Source organism: Capsicum annuum, chromosome 9, assembly GCF_002878395.1.
Source record: "Capsicum annuum cultivar UCD-10X-F1 chromosome 9, UCD10Xv1.1, whole genome shotgun sequence".
Taxonomy (NCBI): domain Eukaryota; kingdom Viridiplantae; phylum Streptophyta; class Magnoliopsida; order Solanales; family Solanaceae; genus Capsicum; species Capsicum annuum.
In genome coordinates this window covers 965,289-987,648 of record NC_061119.1, presented here as the reverse complement: position 1 = coordinate 987,648, position 22,360 = coordinate 965,289, and the positions used below count along the sequence as shown (strand labels likewise).

Genomic DNA, 22,360 nt, shown 5'->3' with positions numbered 1-22,360 from the left:
TCATGGCCATTTTGGTGGACAAATGGGCGAAACGGCGCGAACGGGGCATTTTCACCTTAAATAGGTGTGATATCGCCCACGGCTGTGGGGGTGGGCCTAGGGTCCGAGCGTGCTGTGGGAGAAAATTGACCGGGGCGTGCCAGGGAAATTTGGGATCATCCCAGTATGGTCTGTTTAAATTTTTGTGGCCATTTCGGTGGACAAACATGTAAAACAGTGCGAATGGGGCATTTTCAGGCCAAATTGGTGTGCTATAGCCCACGATTTTGGGGGTGGGCTTGGGGTCCAGTGCGTTGTGGGCCAAAAATTTATTGGGGTATTCCAAGGAGGTTGAGGATCATCTCAGTATGGTCTGTTAAAATTTTTGTGGTCATTTGGGTGGAAAAACGGGCGAAGCAGAGTGAACGATGCATTTTCAGGCCAAATCGATGTGCTATAGCCTATGATTTCGGGGGTGGGCCCGGGCCTGGGTGTACTTTGTGCTGAAAATCAACTGGGGCATACCAGGGAGGTCGAGGATCATCCCAGTATGGTTCGTTTAAATTTTTATGGCCATTTAGGTGAACAAACAGGCAAAATGGCGCGAACGGGGTATTTTCAATCCAAATCGGTGTGGTATAGCCCACGGTTTTGGGGGTGGGCCTGGGGTACGGGAGTGCTGTGTGCCGAACACCAACCAAAGTGTGTCAGGGAGGTTGGGGATCATCCCAGTGTGGTCCGTTTAACGTTTTGTGGCCATTTGAGTGGACAAAAGAGAGAAACGGTTCAAACAAGGCATTTTCAGGCTAAATCGGTATGCTATATCCCACGGTTTCGAGGGTGGTCCCAGGGTCCGGGCATGCTGTAGGCCAAAAATCGATCGGAGCATGCCAGGGAACTCGGCGATCATCCCAGTATGGTCCATTTAAATTTTCTTGGCCATTTGGGAGGACAAACAGGCAAAACAACGTAAAGGAGGCATTTTCATGTCAAATAGGTGTGCTTTAGCACACTATCGCGGGTTTAGGCCTGGGGTGCGGGCTTTCTGTGGGCCAAAAATTGACCGAGGTATGCCAGGGAGGTTACAGATTATTCCAGTGTGGTCCGTTTTATTTTTGTGGCTATTTGGGTGGACAAACGGGAAAAACAGTGCGAACAAGGCATTTTTGGGCTAAATCCTTATGCTATAGCCCATGGTTTTAAAGGTGGACCTGGGCTCCGGGCGTGCTACGGGTCGAATATCAACACGGGCATTCCAGGGCGGTTGGAGATCACTCCATTGTGGTCCGTTTAAATTTTCATGGCCATTTGGATGGATAAACGGGCGAAACAGCACAAACGAGCCATTTTTGGGTCAAATCGATATGCTTAGCCTACGGTTTTAGGGGTGGGCTTGGGGTTCGGGCATGTTGTGCCTAAAGATTGATTAGGGCATGCCAGGGAGGTTAGTAATCATCCCAGTATGGTCTATTTAAATTTTCGTGCATATTTGGGTGGACAAATGGGCAAAATGGCGCGAACGAGATATTTTGGGGACAAATCGGTGTGCTATAACCTAGAGTTTCGAGCGTGCGCCAGGGGTCCGGGCGTGCTGTGGTCCAAAAATTGATCGGGGAGTACCAGGTAGGTTGTGGATCATCTCAGTATGGTCCATTTAAATTTACGTGGCCATTTGGGTGGACAAACGGGTGAAACGACGCGAACAGGGCATTTTCGAGCCAAATCATTGTGCTATAGCCTATGGTTTTAAGGGTGGGCCTAGGGTTCGAGCGTACTTTGGGTCAAAAATTAATCGGAACGTTCCAGGGAGGTTGGGTATTGTCCCAGTATGGTTCGTTTAAATTTTTGTGCCCATTTGGGGGGACAAACGGGCAAAACGGCTTGAACAAAGCATTTTCTGGCCAAATCGAAGTGCTATAGCTTATGGTTTTGGAGGTGGGTCTGAGGTCCAGGCGTGCTGTCGTCTGAAAATTGACCGAGGCATGCCAGGGTGGTTGGGGAATTATCCCTGTATGATCCATTTGAATTTTTATGGCTATTTGGATGGACAAACAGGAAAAATAGCATGAATGGGGTGTTTTTTAGCCAAATCGGTGTGCTATAGCCTATGGTTTTGGGGGTGGGCTTGGGGTTCGGGCATGTTGTAGGCCAAAAATCAATCGCGGTGTGATAGGGAGGTTGGGTATCATCCTAGTATGGTCCGTTTAAATTTTTGTGTCCATTTGGGTGGACAAACGGGAGAAATGGAGCGAACAGAGCATTTTCAAGCTAAATCGGTGTGCTATAGCCCACGATTTTAGGGGTGGTCTCGGGATCTGGGCGTGCTATGGGCCAAATATTGATTGGGGCATTCCAAGGAAGTAGGAAATCATCCCAGTATGGTCCATTTAAATTTTCTTGTCTATTTGGGAAGACAAATGGGAGAAACGATGCAAAAAAGGCATTTTTAGGTAAAATTGATATGCTATAGCCCACGATTTCGGGGTTGAGCCCAGGTTCCAAGCGTGCTATGGGCCGAAAATCAACCGGGGCATGTCAGGGAGTTTGGGATCATCCCAGTATGGTCCGTTTAAATTTTTGTAGCAATTTGGGTGGACAAACGGGCGAAAAGGCGTGAACAGGGATTTTTGGGCCAAATCAGTGTTCTATAGCCCACAGTTTTGGGGATGGGCACAAGGTGCGGGTGTGCTATGGGCCAAAAATTGACCAGGGCATGACAGGGAGGTTGGGAATCAACCCAGTGTCGTCCGTTTAAATTTTCATGGCCATTTGGATCTACAAACGGGCGAAACGACGCGAAAGAGACATTTTCAGGCTAAATCTGTGTGCTATAGCCCAGGGTTTGGGGGGTCCAGGGTTCAGGCATGTTGTGGGACAAAAATTGACTGGGGCATGCAGGGAGGTTGGGATCGTCCCAATGTGGTCCATTTAATTTTTTGTGGCCATTTGGGTGGACAAACGAGCAAAACGGCATAAATGAAGCATTTTTGGGCCAAATCAGTATTCGATAACCCACAGTTTTAGGGTTGGCCAGAGGTTCGAGCATGCTGTGGGCTAAAAATCAACTGGGGCATCACAGGGAGGTTGGGGATCATCCTAGTATGGTCCATTTAAATTTTTTTGATCATTTGGGTGGACAAACGGGTGAAACGGTGTAAACGGGGCACTTTTGAGCTAAATCGGTGTTCTATAGACTATAATTTTGGGGGTGGGCCCAAGGTTCGAGCGTGCTGTGGGACAAAAATCGATCGGGGTATGTAGGGAGGTTGGGATTATCCCAGTGTGGTCTGTTTAAATTCTCAGGCTAAATCAGTGTGCTATAACCCTCAGTTTCGGGCTGGGTGCAGGGTTCGGGCATGGTGTGGGCTGAAAATTGACCGGGGTGTGCCAGGGAGGTTGGGGATCATCCCAGTGTGGTCTGTTTTAATTTTTATGGCCATTTGGGTGAACAAATGGGCAAATTGGTGTGCTATAGCCCACGGTTTTGGGGGTGGACCCAGGGTCCAGGCGTGCTGTGGGAAAAAATCGATCGTGGCATGCCAGGAAGGTTGGGGATCATTGTAGTGTGGTCTGTTTAAATTTTCATGGCCATTTGGGTGGAGAACAGGTGAAACAACGAGAACGGGGAGTTTTTGGGTCAAATCGGTGTGCTGTAGCCCACGATTGCATGGGTGAAACCAGGGTCCTAGCGTACTGTGGGCCGAAAATTGACTGGGGCATGCCAGGAAGGTTGGGGATCGTTCCTGTATAGTCTGTTTAAATTTTTGTGGCCTATTTGGTGGACAAACAGGCGAAACGGCGGGAACGGGGCATTTTCGAGCAAATTTGGTATGCTATACCATGCGGTTTCGAGGGTGGGCTCGGGTTCTGAGCGTGCTGTTGGCCAAAAATTGATCGAGGCGTACTAGGTAGGTTGGGGATTACCCCACTGTGCGCTATTTACATTTACGTGGTCATTTGGGTGGACAAACAGGCGAAACAACGTGAACGGGGCATTTTCGGGCCATATCGGTGTGCTTTAGACCAATATTTAGGGGGTGGCCCCGGGGTGCGGGCATGCTGAGGGCCTAAAATCAACCGAGGTAGGCCACGAAGGTTGGGGTTCATCCCAGTGTGGTCCTTTTAAATTTTTGCAGCCATTTGGATGGACAAATGAGAGAAACGACGTGAATGGGGCATTTTTGGGCTAAATAGGTGTGGTATAGTGCACGGTTTCATGGGTGGTCCCGGGGTCCGGGCGTGCTATGGGCCGAAAATCGATCGGGGTGTGCCAGGGAGTTTGGGGATCATCCCAGTGTGGTCCGTTTAAATTTTTGTGGACATTTGGATGGACAAACGGGCGAAACGATGTGAACAAGGCTTTTTTGGGCCAAATCGGTGTACTATAGCCTACAGTTTTAGGGGTTGGCCCGGGGTCCGGGCGTGCAGTAGGCCAAAAATTAATCGGGGCATGCCAGGGAGGTCGGGGATCGTCCCAGTATGGTCCGCTTATGTTTTTGTGGCTATTTGGTTGACAAATGGGCAAAAAAGCATGAACGAGGCATTTTCGGGCCAAATCAGTTTGCTCTAACCCACAGTTTTGGGGTGGGCCCGGGGTCCGGGCATGCTGCGGGCCAAAAATCAACTGGGGCGCGCCATGGAGGTTGGGGATCGTCCCAGTGTGGTTCGTTTAAATTTTTGTGGCCATTAGGGTGGACAAATAGGCTAAACAGCACGAACGAGGCATTTTTCGGGCTAAATCAGTGTTCTATAGCCCACGGTTTTTGGGGTGGGCCCGGGGTTCGGGCGTCCTGTGGGCCAAAAATTAACCGGGGCATGCAGTGAGGTTGGGGATCATCCTAGTATTGTACGTTTAAATTTTGTGGATATTTGGGTGGACGAACGGGCGAAATAGCGCAAACGAGGAATTTTAGTGCCAAATCAGTGTGCTATAGCCCACAGTTTCGGGGTAGGACCGGGGTCTGGGCGTGCTGTGGGCAAAAAATTGATTGGGGCATGCAAGGGAGGTTGGGGATCGTCCCAGTGTGGTCCGTTTAAATTTTCTTGGCCATTTGGGTAGACAAACGGGCAAATTGGTATGCTATAGCCCACGGTTTTGGGGGTGAGCCCGTGGTCCAGGCGTGCTGTGGGCCGAAAATTGACCTTGGCATACCAGGGAGTAGGGGTGTACATAGGTGGGGTTCGTTTGGTTTTTATTTAACAAAAAAACCAAACCAATCATGTCGGTTTATTAAAACTATAAACCAAATCAAACCAACATAAAATTGGTTTTTTCGGTTTAGGTTTTAGTCGTTTTTTTGGTTTTTTTGTTTTTTTTTATAATCTTTAGTTTTTACAATTATATTGTGATCGAAGACTAGATCAAATATGTTTTCACTCATGTGCTAATGAAAATCATAATTATGAAAAAAATGAGGAGTAGAAAACTCTCTTGAAACTAAAAAGTCAGATGAAGAGTGAAAAGTTTAGGTTTTAAGTTTATATTGGGTTTGCGATCATTTAATTAACAATTAATGGACAAATATTACAACTTAAAGGTCCACATCTAAATATATATCTACATCTACTTACAAATTATTGAAAATTACTAAAACTAGTTGAAAAAGTATATAAAAAGTAAATTATAATTAATATTTTATGTATAAAAAATTTTGAATATTAAATATATATATATATATATATATATTATATTGGTTTGATTCAGATTCGGTTTGAGTTTTTTTTGGGTAACACCAAACCAAATCAAGAATGGTCGGACTTTTTTTCTAACGTCAAACCAATCAAACCAAATCATAAGTCGGTTTTTTTCTCGGTTTGGTTTGGTTCGTCGGTTTAGTTTGACTTGACGGTTTGGTCTATACACCCCTACCAGGGAGGTTAGGGATCATCGTCGTGTGGTCTGTTTAAATTTTAGTGGCCATTTCGGTCGACAAAGGGCAAAACAGCGTGAACGGAGAGTTTACGGACCAATTCGATATGCTATAGCCCATGGTTGCGGGGGTGGGCCCGGGTTCTGGGTATGCTGTGGGCAGAAAATAGACAGAGGTATGCCAGGGAGGTTGGGGAACGTCCCACAATAGTTTGTTTAAATTTTTGTGGCCATTTGGGCGGACAAACGGACATAACGGTGCAACCGGGGCATTTTCGGGCCAAATCAGTGTGCTATAACGCATGGTTTCGGGGGTGGTCCCAGGTTCCGAGCGTGCTATGGGCCAAAAATCGACCGGGGCATGCTAAGGAAGTCGAGGATCATCCCAGTGTAGTTCCGAGGCGTGCCAAGGAAGTCGAGGATCATCCCAGTGTAGTTCGTTTAAATTTTCTTGGCCATTTCAGAGGACAAACGGGCAAAACAGCGCAAACAAGGCATTTTCAGGTCAAATTGGTGTGCTATAGCCCACGGTTTCAGGGGTGGGCTAGGGGTTCGGGCGGGCTATGGGAAGAAAATTGACCGGGGCATGCCAAGGAGTTTGGAGATCATCCCAGTGTGGTCCGTTTAAATTTTTGTGGCCATTTGGGTGGACAAATGGGAAAAACAGCACGAACGGGGCATTTTTGGGGCAAATCGGTGTGCTATAGCCCACGATTTTTGGGGTGGGTCCGGGGTTCAGGCGTCCTATAGGCCAAAAATCAGTCGGGGCATGCTATGAAGGTTGGGGATCGTCCCAGCATGGGCCGTTTAAATTTTTGTGGCCATTAGGATGGACAAACAAGCAAAACAGCGCGAACGGGGCATTTTCGGGCCAAATCGGTGTGCTATTACCCAAGTTTCGAGATGGGCCAAGGGTCCAGGCGTGTTGTCAGTCAAAAATTGACCGGGGCATGCCAGCGAGGTAGGGCATCATCCTAGTGTGGTCGGTTTAAATTTTTATGGCCATTTAGGTGGACAAACAGGTAAATCAATTTGCTATAGGCCACGGTTTTGGGGGTGGGCCCGGGGTCCAACCGTGCTGTGGGCCTAAAATTGACCATGGCATACCAGAGAGATTGAGGATCATCATAATGTAGTCCGTTTAAATTTTTGTGCCTATTTGGGTGGACAAACGGGCGAAATGACGCGAACGGAGAGTTTTTCGATCAAATTGGTGTACTATAGCCCACGGTTGCAGTGGTGGACCTGGGGTCCGGGCGTTCTGTAGGCCGAAAATTGACTAGGTCATGCCAGGGAGGTTGTGGATCATCTCAGTGTGGTCTGTTTAAATTTTTGTGGCTATATGGGTGGACAAACGGGCAAAACGGCTCGAACGGGGCATTTTTGGGCCAAATCGGTGTGCTATAGCCCACGGTTTCTGGGGTGGGCCCGGGGTACAGGAATGTTGTAGGCTGAATATCAACTGGGGCATGCCAGAGAGGTTGGGGATCACTCCAGTATGGTTTGTTTAAATTTTCATGGCTATTTGGGTAGAAAAACGAGCGAAACGGCGCAAACGGTGCAATTCTAGGCCAAATCAATGTGCTATAGCCCATGGTTTTGGGGGTAGGCCTAGGGTCCAGCATGCTATGGGCCAAAAATTGATCGGGGCATGCTAGGGAGGTTGGGAATCATCCCAGAATGGTTTGTTTACATTTTTGTGGCATTTGGGTGGACAAACGAGCGAAACAGTGTGAACAACGCATTTTTTGGCAAAATCGATGTGCTATAGCCTATGATTTCAGGGGTGGGCCCGGGGTTCGGCATGTTTTGGGCTAAAAATTGATTAGGGCATGCCAAAAAGGTCGGGGATTGTCCCAGTGTGGTTCGTGTAAATTTTTATGGCCATTTGGGTGGACAAACAGGCAAAACGGCGTGAACGGAGTATTTTCAAACTAAATCAGTGAGCTATTATAGCCCACGGTTTTGGGGGTGGGCCTGGGTTCCAGGCATGCTGTGTGCCAAAAATCAACTGAATTGCATCAGGGAGGTTGGGATAGTCCCAGTGTGGTCCGTTTAAATTTTTGTGGCCATTTAGGTGGACAAACGGGAGAAACGGCATAAACGGGGCATTTTTGGACTAAATCAGTGTGCTATAGCCCATAGTTTCGGGGGTGGTCCTGGGGTCCGGGCGTGCTATGGGCTGAAAATCAACCAGGGCATGCTAGGGAACTCGCTAATCATCCCAGTATGGTCCATTTAAATTTTCTTGGCAATTTGAGAGTACAAACAGGCAAAAAGGTGCAAACGAGGCCTTTTCACGTTAAATAGGTGTGCAATCGCCTACGATTGCGGGGGTGGCCCCGGGGTTCGGGCTTACAGTGGGCCAAAAGTTGACCTGGGCATGCCAGGGAGGTTGGGGATTATCCCAGTGTGGTCCATTTTATTTTCGTGGCCATTTGGGTGTACAAACGGGCAAAACAGCACAAACGGGGCATTTTTAGGCAAAATCAGTGTGTTATAGCCCATGGTTTCGGGTTGGGCCCAACGAATGAGCATACTGTGGGCCAAATATTGATTGAGGTATGCCAGGGAGGTTGGAGATCATGCCAGTATGGTTTGTTTAAATATTCATGGCTATTTCGGTTGACAAACGGGCGAAACAGCGCGAACGAGGCATTTTTGCACCAAATCGGTGTGCTATAGCCCACAGTTTTGGGGGTAAGCATGAGGTTCGGACGTGCTGTGGGCCAAAAATCAATCGGTGCGTGCCAGGGAGATTGGTGACCATCCCTGTATGGTGGTTTTAAACTTTCAAGCACATTTGGGTGGACAAACGGGTAAAACATCACGAATGGGACATTTTTGGGACAAATCGGTGTTCTATATCCCACAGTTTTGAGGGCGTGCTCGTGGTTCGGGCGTGCTGTGGTCCAAAAATTGATCGGGGCATGACAGGGAGGTTGGGGATCATCCCTGTGTGGTCCATTTAAATTTACATGGCCAATTAGGTGGACAAACAGGCGAAAAGGCGCGAATAAGGCATTTTTGGGCCAAATTAGTGTGCAATAGCCCACGGTTTTGGGGGTGGTCCCGACGTCCAGGCATATTTTAGGCCAAATATTGATCCAGGAATTCTAGGAAGGTTGGGGATCATCCCAGTATGGTTTGTTTAAATTTTCGTGGCCATTTGGGTGGACAAATGGGAAAAATGATGCGAACGATGGATTTTCTGGCCAAATCGGTGTGCTATAGGCCACGGTTTCGGAGGTGGGCCTGGGGTATGGGCGTGTTGTGGGATGAAAATTGAACGGGGCATGCCAGGGAGATCGGGGATCATCCCAGTATGATTCGTTTAAATTTGTATGGTCATTTGGGTCGACAAACAGGCAAAACGGCATGAGCGGGACGTTTTCGAGCTAAATCAGTGTGCTAGCCCACGGTTTCAGGGGTGGACTCGGGGTTCAAGCATGTTGTAGCGGTATGGAGATGGGCCAGACGACAAGAGCCTATTGCACGCAACCTCACCTTACATTTCTGCAAGGGGCTGTTTCTCGAACCAAAAATGCTCAACTAATACTAAAGGGACTACTTTGAATCTACTACCAAAGATAACGAATTATTTTTGTCATTTTCTCTAACTACACTTGTACAACCCAACCATGACGCTAGGAATTACACTGTAATTGTATTATAACAAACAACCAGATCTTTGTAACAACTCCGTCTATCTTAATTTATGTGGCATACTATATTACTATTTAGTCTTTCCCAAAATGAATGTCACCTTTCTATATTTAGAAATAATTTAACTTTAAAATTCTCATTTTACCCATAATAAATACTTTATAGTTTATACTTTATAGTCACACAAATGTTTGAAGCTTGTTTTAGACCACAAGTTTCTAAAGTCTTGCTTTCACACTAAACCTCCATGATCCGATAAACAGTGTCACATAAATTGAAATAGAGAAAGTACTATATTGTGTAATTAATAAGATGTACAGCCAAGTAATTAAACAATAATTTCCAAACACACGCTGAATAAGATGGAAGAAAAATATACATTCACAAAGTTTAGGAATAAGAACAAATAAACCTTTATATCAAAGTGAGGAAAGAAAATAATCTTCAACTTGTACATATATGGTAAAGAGGTCCACCAGCAGTGTCCCTATATATTTATTGATGCTTTACTATTTTCTTCCTCTTATCTTTTTTCGTTTTGCACCTTGTCGTAAATAGGACATAGTGAGAATACAAAGTATATAGAAATGTGAAAAAAGGCAATGACTAGCACGTTTACGAGGATGTCCAGCCCTATCTTCAGGGCAAAGCTAGAGGTGTGGAAGGGATCCATCCGAACCCCCTTTATCAGCAAAGTGCACCGTACATACAAGGCCAGAATATTTGTTAGCAGACGATGAACCCCCCTTGGTGAAAATCCTATCTCCGCCACTGCAAGGTCCTGCTTACCTGTTACATCCATGTGTATCATCTCAACGGATAAGTAAATGGAAAATTGCATGCAAATAGATTAAAGAAAACTTTCCATCACAAACATAAATACAGTGTTAGAGCATGCAATTTAACACAGAGATCTCAGATCAAGAAGAAAACATATATGTGCCTGGATGATTGGAATGTCTTAAGTATGAGGTACCCTGAGAAAGAAAGTTGAATTTCAGTTAATTTTTGCTTGTGACTGAACTTTGGTACCTTGAGAAAGTGCACTTCTTCACTAGAAGTTCTACTTTGTATCTAGCACCATATTTGGTAGAAACTTTTTATGTTTTACAAAAGATCCTCAAATCAGAGCAAGTTAAAAAGCCCACTTACTAGTGATGACACCAAAAAATTTACCAAACTGACATAGAAAAGTTGATAAATTAGACAATGTGCTGCATAGCAGAACTAATGATCACTATAAGAAGATCAAAGCTCTTTAATACATTCCTAAAGACTCTACATTATTAAACAGTCCTCATGATGAAACACGAGCCATATAAGTGTCTTCCAGAAGTTAATAAAACTATTTAATTTGCAGACCTTTTACTGATGACATTTAAGTTTTAAGAGCGCTCTCTCTCTCTCTCTCTGTTTATATCAATTTCTCCTGCAAACATGATGCATGAAATTATTAAAAGAAAGATCCATCATAACATGTTTGACGCAAAAAATGAACCAAACGAGCAGGTCGACTTCAAAAATCAGTAAGAGCAGGCCTACTAACCTTCTTGCCAGCAACTTCAGAAGTCGGCACGATTTCGTGACTAAATATCTGGAGGATAGATGACAAGCTTGAACACATTGTCCTTGATATCTCCTTGTTTCTTCTGCTGAATAGTCCTGGCAGATGCTGCAGCAGCTGGAGTGGGCCAAAAGAGCTCCATATTCTGGAGTGAAGGCACCTCCACTAAACCAAATGGGATTTCATTTAGGCATGAGCAGTGCTTAAGGAAAACTTGTTGCAGTCTAGGGAAGTGATGGACTGAAGCATTCCAGTGTTCCAAATTCGTCCTTCCAATATGCAAAACCCGAAGCAGACGGAAGCCTCCATCAAGCGGTTCCCACTGTGTTCCCTTAAAAGCATAGTCTTTTAGTTTCAGCACTTCAAGATTTGGCAGCATACCTAGTGTAGATATATGGCTCCAATCAAGGAAGCTGTCTGATAACGTCAGCTTCTTCAAGTTCGACGGGAACTTGTATGATTGGGGAAGACCGGGTATTTGACATTGGGATGGGTGAATGGGAAATGTGTCATTAAGCAGCTTCAGAGTCTCCAGGTTGTCCAATTTGGCAAGATTATCAAACAAGCTTGAGTCTCCATTCGTAGCCACAAGTGTGGCTAACTTCCCACGAATTCCTAGCTTCCTTAGACCAGGAGTTCGTGCCAATATATTTTCTTTACAACAATCAGGCAAAACAGTGGAAATGGTTTGGATGTTTCTTCTTACAAATGGGTCCTCGTTATCCTTCCGTGTTTTGGCTGGAGGACCACGTAAACAGCTCAACCCACTAGTGTACAAGTGTTTGAATTGGGACATCTTCCATATATCCACTAGAATGTCAAGCTCACGTGCCTTTGTTCCGACAATTAGTGTCTCAAGGTTCCAAAGTTTGGAGATTGATGCAGGAAGCACCCTGAAATTTCCAGAAAGAGCTATATATCTCAAGTGAACTAGCTGCACTATCTCATTTGGAAACTTCGGAAAATTGATATACTTCAAGTCCAACACCCGTACCAATCTAAATGCTTCATGAAGGAAAGATGTATGTTCACGAGGCAATTCCATTTCTTCAGAGGCAAAAACCAAGAAAGAACGGACACTTGGACCAGAAGGACTTGAGGTCATGAAGTCCAGAAAATGTGAATGCACGCAAAGGCGACGATGATATTTGGAAATCAAGCTCAAAGAAGAATGACTCTGAGAAGATCCTTTGATCACCTCCAAGAATTTCTCCTCTGAACCCATTTTCACACTCAAATCTCTCAATATATCATGAATGCGACAAGTCTTGATTCGCCCATTGGCCCTCTTCTTCGCAACTAAAACTAAATTTCTATCAACGAGATCCTCAAGATATTCTTCTGCAGTATCCTCCAAGCATTCTTACCCCATTTGCTGTATGAATCCTTCACCAGTCCATAATCTGAGTAATTTCCACACAGGAATTTCAAAGTCTTCTGGAAAGATTCCAAAATAGATGAAGCACACTTTCAAGTGATCAGGTAAATGCTTATAACTCAGTGCTAGAACATCCATGCATTGCTTTGGATCCCTAGCAACATACGAACTAACATCATTAGCAACTTTCTTCCACCAGTCATGTGTTTTTTCTTTCTTTAAGAGAAGACCTGAGACTACAACAATTGCAAGCGGTAGCCCATAGCATTTTTTGGCAATTTGAAGTCCAATATCTTCTAGCTCTAAGGGGCAGCTTCCTTTGCGGAAGACCTTCTTTGACAGGAGTTCCCAACTTTCTTCATTAGTTAGAAAGCGTAAATGGTGAGGAGAACCTTCAGGATTAGCGTACGATGCAACATCTCGGTTTCGAGTGGTTAACAATATTCTGCTCCCACTAGCTGTATTTGGGAAAGCCATTTTGAGGTCATCCCAAGCCTCCATTGTCCAAACATCATCAATGACAACAAGGTATCTTTTGCTTCACAAATGACTAGACAGCTCTATGGACAATTTTTCATCATTCATTTTATACATTTCATCTGTGATGAGACTTAAAGAATCTAAAATTCCAAGAAAGACCTCCTTTCGACTATACTGCTGAGACACATAAATCTATGCACGGTTATAGAAGTGGTATTCAATGGAAGGATCAGTGTAAACTTTTTTAGCTAAAGTCGTCTTGCCCAGGCCACCCATCCCGACAATTGAGATGATCTGTAACTCCTCTGACCCATTGGTAAGTAGACTCCTCATTGTCTTAGCCTCTTCATCAAAGCCCACCACATTTTCCTCTTCCACTATAGGAACTCTTTTTAGCGGAGGACTTCTGCGAGAAGATTCTCCATCATGTAGATTTTGAATCCCAAACATCTTCTTATCATAAATCTCCTTCACCTTCACCTTGATTGATTCAATTTCCTTTGCCACATTCCGAAGCATGGACGAGTGATCAAATACGTGAAAGGCTCTCCTGACAGTGCTCCTAGCCTTTTGCATCGCTGCATTAGTCACGAACGTGTCAATTATATCCTCCGCCTCATAAGCCACAACTGTGATTTGGCTTACCAACTCTCTTAACATATTCATACTCACTGCGCTTCTCCCGAGAGTCTTTAAGAAAAGCTTTCATCAAACTAAGCTCTCTATGAAGAGATTCAACTTGATCCTTTACTCCTGAAAGCAAATCCACATGATAAAGGAGTAGCTGTTTCAAATTTAACAAGAGATATTCGACAACAGCATCAGCCATCTCTTGCTAAAGTGCTTACTCTCCCTGAAAAAATCTGAAAGTGCAAAATGCTGAGAGTCAATATCAGCCAGAGCACCAATCAATCAGATAACACATATGTATTCCATTTGTAGGAACACACGTATTTAGTAGATTTGGCACTTGCACATGGATACGACAACAATAACAAACCCAGTATAATCCCCCCGGTGGGCTCTGGGGAGGGTACTGTGTACGCAGACCTTACCCCTACCTTGTGATGGTAGGGAGGCTGTTTCAATAGACCATCAGCTCCAAGAGATATGAAAAAGCAGTAACAGCAGCAAGATAGTAAGATACACGTGCATAGGGATAGGTGTGTACAAAAAGATTTATGAAGTTACTTCATGGTAAATTTCAATTCTTCAATGATGCAATAGTTTGCAATTACTACATTACTCAATTCCATGGACCAATATGATGCTCAACAACTGTTTCTCCGCCATACAGTCCTCACCAAAAAAAAGGGCAGCCCGGTGCATTAAAACTCCTGCTATGCACAGGGTCCGTGGAAGCGCCCCACCACGAGGGAAAATTTTGGCTCTTAATAATTGAAAATTTTCCGCAAAAATCTAATAGTACATGACTCACTTCCCATACCAATATACAACAGCATGCCCAATGAAATCTCACAAATGGGGTTTGGAGAGGATAGAGTCTACGGCTTGAGCGGACTCTTCACTTTCGATGCCACCCCCATGTCGGATTCTTCAAAAATACACTATTTTTGGCAAATCCGACACGTACCTATTGACATTTTTGACGAGTCCGAGTAACATAGGTCTACAGACCTTACCCTTCAGGTTATTTCTAAAGTCCCTCAGCACAAGCGTAGCAAATCAAAGTAGTTATGAAAAGGAAAAACGGCAGTACAGAAAACATGAAAACACTTCCCATACCAATACAATGCTCTGAAAAACAATTATTTCTCCTACATACAACCCTCAAAACTATAAGAAAAATTTGGCTAATTCAAAAAATTTCCTTAAAAAATCTTAAACTATAGGAAAAGGTACAAACTTGCCTCTGTACCATACAAAATTGCTCAATTTTCATCCATTCATACACTTATTGTTAATAAATTTTGCATTCACCCTAACCTTAACAGAGCTCCAACATAAAATGAATTGGACTCTATGTAACAAATTCCTAAAGAAACAACAACAACAACATACCCAGTGTATTCCCACAAAGTGGGGGGTCTGGGGAGGTTAAAGTGTACGCAGTCCATACCACTACCACAGATGAAGTAAAGAGGTTCTTTTCGATGGACCTTCGGCTCAGGATAGATAACAATATAATGAACAAATGACATAAAAGCAAGCAACAAAAAGGGATATCACACTGCTTAGATAATAAAGGAAACAAGACACCCACAAGGTAATACTCTAAACTAGCTATTTGAAATCATAAACATCAACAAAAAAACCAAGAACAAGAGACTACAAGAAACTATAGTCACAAATACAAACAAAACACTCTTCCGTAGTATTACGACGTACTCCTCAAGAAAAAAATTTCAAATTTATCACTCAACTTCTAACTATAGTTTTAAAATTAGAGTGAAGGGTCAAATGTCAAAAACACAACTAAAGTATCCCTATTTTTCAAGTTTCATATCTGAATTATCGGGTGTGCCTGCGAGTTTTCTACTTAAACTATCACCAACTATTATCATCAATTATTCACATTATAGTTGAAGTGCATTTTGACAAATACGTGGTGATAGTTCATGTAGGAAACTGAAACCCGAAAAATCGCAATACTTCAAACTCTTTTAAGTTTGTTTTTTGAATATTTAACACTTCAAATTTATGATGCTCCAACTCTTCAAAAATGTCATTGGGCGTGTGTCGGATCCTTCAAAAATAATGCATTTTTGAAGGATTTGACACTGGTGAGGCAACATTTTTGAAAAGTCCGAGCAACGTAGCTTAAAATTACACTCAAGTTGGAGCTCCTTCAGGGCTTTAAAAGGGCAAAAAAGACTTTTTACTAACAGCGGGATGATAATAATTACATATCAAAAGCTAAACAAAGCACAAAGTTGCTCAATTATAGTGAGTAATACTAGTAAAATTTGACCATTTTCCAATAAATTAACAACATATTATGGTATTAAATCAGTTAATTTCAAGAAATACAAGTAGTTTTTAATATATTATTATAGCCCAATGAGATAAGCATTCAGTGACCAAAGTTGCTACTACACACTCTAACTTCACATAGGTTCAATTACCCCGAACTCAATCTTAGCATATTTTTATCACTCTTTTGTGTTGACATGGCACCTTTATTACGTAAAATGGTACCCACTTTAAAGATGTCACATCAGCTAAAATGGCGTCACATTTGCTAAAAAGGATGAAAAAAATACACTAAAATTGAGTTCGGGGTACTAGGACCACTGTCAAGTTGGAATGTATCGTAGCAAATTTGATATACTAGATGCTTGACTAAAAAAAAAATTAAAAAATAGACTATTATAAAAAAAAGTTCCAATTAAAAATGTAGAAGAACTGAAGCTCAAATCCTTTTATTTATGCCAACATTGCAGATACATAATTTTCATAAAATTGCTAAATATGTTCAAATAAAAACATACTAAAAGACTATAAATTGATTATAAAATATGCTGAGAAAAATAAATAAATTAGAAGAATTAAAGAATCAGAAGACTAACCAGTTGTGTGGTATTGGAAATAAGTATTTTTGGAGAAGAAAATTTTGAGAAATAATTGAAAGTAAATTAAATGGAAAAGAAATAATTTTATAAAGAATGTGAAGAGAGAGATTATTTCAAATGTTTTTTTTTTTTTTTTCTAGAAATGCTACGGAAGACTTTGGGTTCTTTCAAGGTCAACTTTAATATTGTTAATTTTGGAATAACAACTTTATTAATTGTTAATTTTGGAATAATAACTTTATGAATCCTCCCGCTATAATTGAGTGGTTGGAAGGTGGATCTTATATTGGAGGTCTTGAATCAAATTTATTTTTCATTTGTCACTCTGTTACGAATTTATTACACGGGACTTGTTTAATGTGATTTATATTTTTTGTGAAATTTATGAGGTATTATACAGATACCACATTACGTTACGTTACGTTACAATATTTTTTTGAGGGGTTCCAGAAAAAAAACAATTTATGAATTTTAATTTGAAACTTTAGATTTTTTGTCGATTTTGGAATAAAAAATACTATTATTATCTTTTATTTGGCTATGAAAAGATAGTAATTAGTATTGGCATAAGTTATTTTTATGAGGACGATAGTACTTAGATTAATTTCTTAGGATAAAACAATAAAAATGGAAAAAATGTATCCTTGAAATCCCTCCAATTAATGTACTTGTATTTTTTATAAATAAATAATTATGCGTGTTATTTTTAATAGAATAAATCAAATAATTAATAAAAAATAATATAAGAATAGTTAACCTCAATAAAACCAATCGTACTATAATAATCCTAGTATAACTTGTTTCAAAACAAAAGGACTCCTTGGTCAATATTTATATAGGGAAGAAATTGATTATTTGCTAAAATGTGCATCCAAATATATTACTAAAAATATTATAAATTGATTATAAAATACGCTCAAAAAAAATGTGTGGGTAGATTTTTCTTAATAGGTTAAATTTTTTGTTGGTATGATTTGGTGACGTAATCTTCTAATAAAAGACCACGTGATAAAGCAGGTTTTACACATCACGATTAAAAAATAACGGCATAAACAAGCCTATTTTGTCACGCAATGGCATAAACGAATCGAACTTTTAACGAATGACATATATGAACCATTTTTAATAATTCGATTACATATTTGAGTCTTTTTTCCCTTTTTTATTAATCTAAGCCTTCTATATTCGATATCCACTGATCCAACTAATTAGAATCAATTGCCTAATGGTTATGCATCTTTTTTTTTCACCCATTACTTTGTTAACTCACCGTATACATTTTAAGTAATTAAAATTATACTTTGAGTTGAAAAGGAGCATTGAAGCAATGGTAAAATTATCTATATTAAGATCTATAAGTTGCGAGTTTGAATTGTAGAATGAGTCGTTCATATGTGTCAAAGTAAGCTATCTATGTTACACCGCCTATGGGATGTGGCCCTTCCAAGCAAAAGATGCTTTGTGACTCTTGTGGTTCGACTCTTTCCCGTACCCCACACATAGCAGAAGCTTTAATATACCGCACTGACCTTTTTTTTACCATGATATCCTTTGGCAAATCTGTAGAGCATGTTATCGGTACCTAAGTTGTTCGAACACTCCAAAAATATTCCTATACCCATGTCAAATCCTTCAAATGTACACTATTCTTTGGGATCTGACACGCACCCATTGACATTTTTGAAGAGTCGGAAATACACCATCTTGTATAAACATACAAGTGATCTCACACAAGAAACCACTGAGGATCTCTCTAGTCTATATTCCCGATAACATAGTTCGTGAAAATTATTCAAAAGTCAGTCTCAACGACAACATACTCGGTGAAATTCCACAAGTGGAGTCTGGAGGGTTAGGAGTGTACGCAACCTTATCCCTACCTTGTGAAGGAACCAGAAACCACTGGGATCTCTAGTCTATACTCCCGAAAACATTGTTCGCAAAAATTATTCTAAAGCCAGACTGAACAACAACAACTACAACAACAATAAAGAGCCAATCCCACAAGTGGGGGTTTCAGAGGGTAGGAATGTAGAAGGACTCTTTCCGATATACCCTCTGCTCAAAAGCTAGACTAAACGGTCATCTTCGTCATTGCCACTCAATATATCTAACCTTATAATTAACTTCCACCACCAGATCCATATTTCTTTCCGAAGACAATGAGCTGTAGTTTATCATACCCGGCTAGCACACCGGCACCAGTAACAACACATAGGTTATTAGCGGCAGCGCCTTTGAAAAGCGACTTGGTACCTTCTTTCTTCATTATCTGAGAAAATGTGTCTAATGAACCCTTGTACTTGACTTCTTCTCCTGAAGTCATCGTCATTCTTCTACGCACCGTATCAATTGGGTAAAACGCCAATCCAGCACCAATAGTGATTCCCCATCCGAGGAAAAAACTCGCAAAGAAGCTATCCTGTTTATGCCGAAAATAGCAATGGCATTAATAGATTCAAATACTGATAAGACACAAAAACATAAGGACTAATCACATATAGTTCATGCATATGCTTCTAAATAGTCAGGTCATCACTTTCTAGAAATGCATGACAAAGCTATGTTGCTCGGACTCTTCAAAACTAAAGTTGCAGTCGTATCAGATCCTCTAAAGATGCATTATCTTTCAAGAATCTGAACACACCCGTCAGCATTTTTTAAGAGTAAGAGCAACATAGGCGGAAAGTGCATCAGTTATGTGTGTGTTTAGGGAGACGTCTGATTCAACATACCTGCAAGTTAACAACTAGAACCACAAGTTTAAGCGAATCGTATATTCCAAAGTACAAACCACGATAAACAACTATTCCAACACATGAGATGGTGAAGCCACGATAAAGACCAGGAATACCATCAGATTTGATGGTTTTCCAATAAACATCGAGCAAACCATTAAACTGCCTCTCACCACCCTTTTGTGCAACCTTGGCATCATTAGCAAGCCGTGTTCTGGCATAGTCCAGCGAGTACACAAATAAAAGGGACGAGGCACCAGCAGCGCCATCGAATGCTAAATTTCCTCCAAACCACTTCCAGTAGCCATCCCTTTCTTTATCGAAATTAAACATTCTCTTAAAATAGTCTTTAAAAGTAAAATTCAACACCTGCAAAAACAAATCTTCAGCATTAACAGAAAACGACACAAAAAATGATACATAGTGATTACAAAGAAAATACTTTTATCAACTCAAAATCCCTTCTTTTTCGTTTTCCATCTCTAGAAAGTCTCCTAAGTTTTCACTATCATCGCAACAATTTCCTTTTGATAAAAACACTGACAACACATCAATAATGAAACACACCTAAAAAATGACGGCGAAACCTATTCAAGATGTTCAATGGTGGATTCACTAGATATGATGTGTTGTTTGTAACATCAAATCTTAGCTGTTTCATTTCATCTCTGGTTGGCAAAGTAACCTCAAAATTTTCTTAGAAGAAATCAAAAGCATTAAGTATGACAAGGAAAAAAGGTTGCTCGGACACTCCAAAAATGCTTCTACAAAAGCAGCACCCCTTATCGGATCCTCAAAGAATGCACTACTTTTTGAGGATCTGACACACACCCTTTGACATTTTTGAAGAGTCTGAGCAATACAGGAAAATAAAAGTAAAGTAGCTCTAACATAACTATAATAGACAAGTTTTATTATGGATCGACCAACAGAAAGTAAGGGTGAGTTAACCTGTGTAGGAAAATATCTGATGACATTTGCAGTACTGCCTCTCCAAAGAGAAAGGACACCTTCATCCTTGATAGTTCTGGTAAAGCAATCAGAAATCCCTTTGTACGGTTCTGAGAGTCTATCGGATTTGATCATCTCATCCTGATTCTAAATCAAAAGCTTGACTCTCTCAATCGGAGCAGCAGCCATCTTAGACATAGTAGCAGAAACCCCTCCCATTAAAAAATCAACGACAAAACTTATCGTTTTCTTCTCTAATGGAGCTTCTGTTGTAGACTGTATAAGCACAGGAGCACGGGATCGCTGCAAGATAGTAGCTTGATGAGTCGCCACAAAAGGACTCTTTATAATCTCATCGACATATCCACCAGACATATTGTGTGAACCGGTATAGTTAACATGTGCATATGGAGATGTTCGAGAGAACATGCACGAGTGTTCATGCATTTTCTGAAATATAGATTGATGTTGTGATTCATCCGCCATGTTTCAATATCAATGCCATTAACTGCAAAGACGACGAACAAATATTACAACATCTCCCAATTAGAGTACAAACAAGTAAGTTAAGAACTTCTAATGAACCAACACGGTGTTAATTTTTATTCAAGTAATAAGAAACAAAGTTGCTATGAAGGTCTTACTACTCTGTTTACTCAATTGAGTTCTAAGTTGCTCGGACTCTCTAAATATGTTGCCGCACCCGTGTCGAATCCTCCAAAAATGCACTACTTTTGAAGGATACGACGTGCACCCCATGAAAAGAATTGAAGGTAACATGCTACATTACACTGATGGTATTAAAAACTTAGTACGCTGATAGCATACATACTCCCTCCGTTTAAATTTGTTGTTTTACTTTCCCTTTTAGTCCGTTTTAAAACAATGTCCCTTTCCTTTTTCGACAACTCTTTAATTCTAACTTTCCACATGACATGTTCAGGACCACAAGATTAACAAACATTTTGGTACATTCTACATGTATTTAGTTTAAGATCCGAACATTCAAAATTCTTTTTCACTTTCTAAAACTCCGTGTTGGACAAACCAGTTGAAACAGGGGTAACTTAAATGGCAAAGACAAACAACCCCTACCATCAATTTGTATCGGATGAGGTTCTTGTGAAGGATATCGATAATTTTTGTATTTGGTATGATATTATAGAAAAAATCTCGAAACACCAAACATCGCACTAGAATCCAAATATATTATATTATTATATAGATAATAATAATTTAATCAATCTAAATATAAACTGCAAAAAGCCTAAAATCCAGAAATCCCTCTCACTAAAAGCTTCATGCTTCTACTACTAAATACAAACTAAATATTTAATTACATACAGTCATATACAATGCAATGCGCATAGCGGGAGCTTTAGTGCACTGGGCTGCCTTGTTTTTTTTTAATGGTCATATACAATGCAAATTATTCAAAGATATGTATCGTTGCGGGTCAATACGAGACAATTTTCATTCATTTCAAGCATGAAAAAGTTCCCCATCACTAATGACGTCAGAGGCGGAGCCAGCCTTCTGTTCGGGGGTTCGGCCGAACCCCCTTCGACGGAAAAATATACTATTTATACATGATTAAAATTATTTTTTATGTGATTATAGTAGGTGTTGAACCCCCTTCGACTAAGTTTTCTTTGAATATGAAACCCCCTTAGTTCAAATCCTAAGTTTTCTTTGAATATGAAACCCCCTTCGTTGAAATTCTGGCTCCGCCTCTGAATGACGTCATAATTCTCCATTGTATATAAGTCGAAGTCGAGCAAACCATGATTAATGCAACTTATTACCATATTGCACATTACAAAAATTGAACTTAAAAGATATGGAAACCCGAAATTATCGAGCTTTTTGATAATATCCTTGAAGCAAATCATAAGGTGTTAATACTTGCTTTATTCCAATATTTTTAAAATTATTATTCAATTATTTTTAAAAAAATTCCAAAAACAGCAAATTTCTTTTCTGTTGTGGCGACAGTTTGATTCTAACTTTATGCAGATCATATTGTTTAAAACCACAAAATTAACTGAAATTTTGATACATTTTGAATGTTTAAAACCACGAGATTCAAAAATGTTCTTCACTTTATACCTTACTAGATTCTTTGAATAATATTTATACATATGAAATAAATTGTTTTAACATAACTAGAGTAAATCATCTAGTACCTCTCTGAACTATGAC

At 41.0% G+C, this 22,360-nt stretch overlaps 1 protein-coding gene and 1 pseudogene across 3 annotated transcripts; both read right to left on the bottom strand.

The window, feature by feature from the left end:
- Window positions 1–9,903: 9,903 nt before the first annotated feature.
- LOC107843231 (putative late blight resistance protein homolog R1A-3) lies at window positions 9,904–16,625 on the bottom strand. 3 transcript variants are annotated; one of them, XR_007044352.1, is made up of 4 exons: window positions 16,467–16,625; window positions 11,061–13,799; window positions 10,877–10,943; window positions 9,904–10,303 (listed from the first exon to the last, which is right to left on the bottom strand). XR_007044352.1 is itself a non-coding variant. In XM_047395918.1 (3 exons), exon 2 carries the CDS (start codon window positions 12,301–12,303, stop codon window positions 11,101–11,103), a length of 1,203 nt encoding a protein of 400 aa, XP_047251874.1. In that variant the 5' UTR covers window positions 12,304–13,799; window positions 16,467–16,625; the 3' UTR covers window positions 9,904–10,303; window positions 11,061–11,100. The 3 variants fall into 3 exon arrangements, 2 of the variants coding, with proteins under 2 accessions (XP_047251874.1, XP_047251875.1); XM_047395918.1 differs by lacking the exon at window positions 10,877–10,943; XM_047395919.1 differs by lacking the exon at window positions 10,877–10,943 and having other exon boundaries at window positions 9,904–10,295.
- A 1,966-nt stretch (window positions 16,626–18,591) lies between these two features.
- On the bottom strand, window positions 18,592–20,644 carry LOC107841750 (annotated as a pseudogene).
- Between the last annotated feature and the right edge of the window lie 1,716 nt (window positions 20,645–22,360).

What these genes read in the sequence shown, in the direction of transcription:
- LOC107843231 (XM_047395918.1), bottom strand. Translation starts at nt 12,303, where the DNA reads ATGGGTTCAGAGGAGAAATTCTTGGAGGTGATCAAAGGATCTTCTCAG.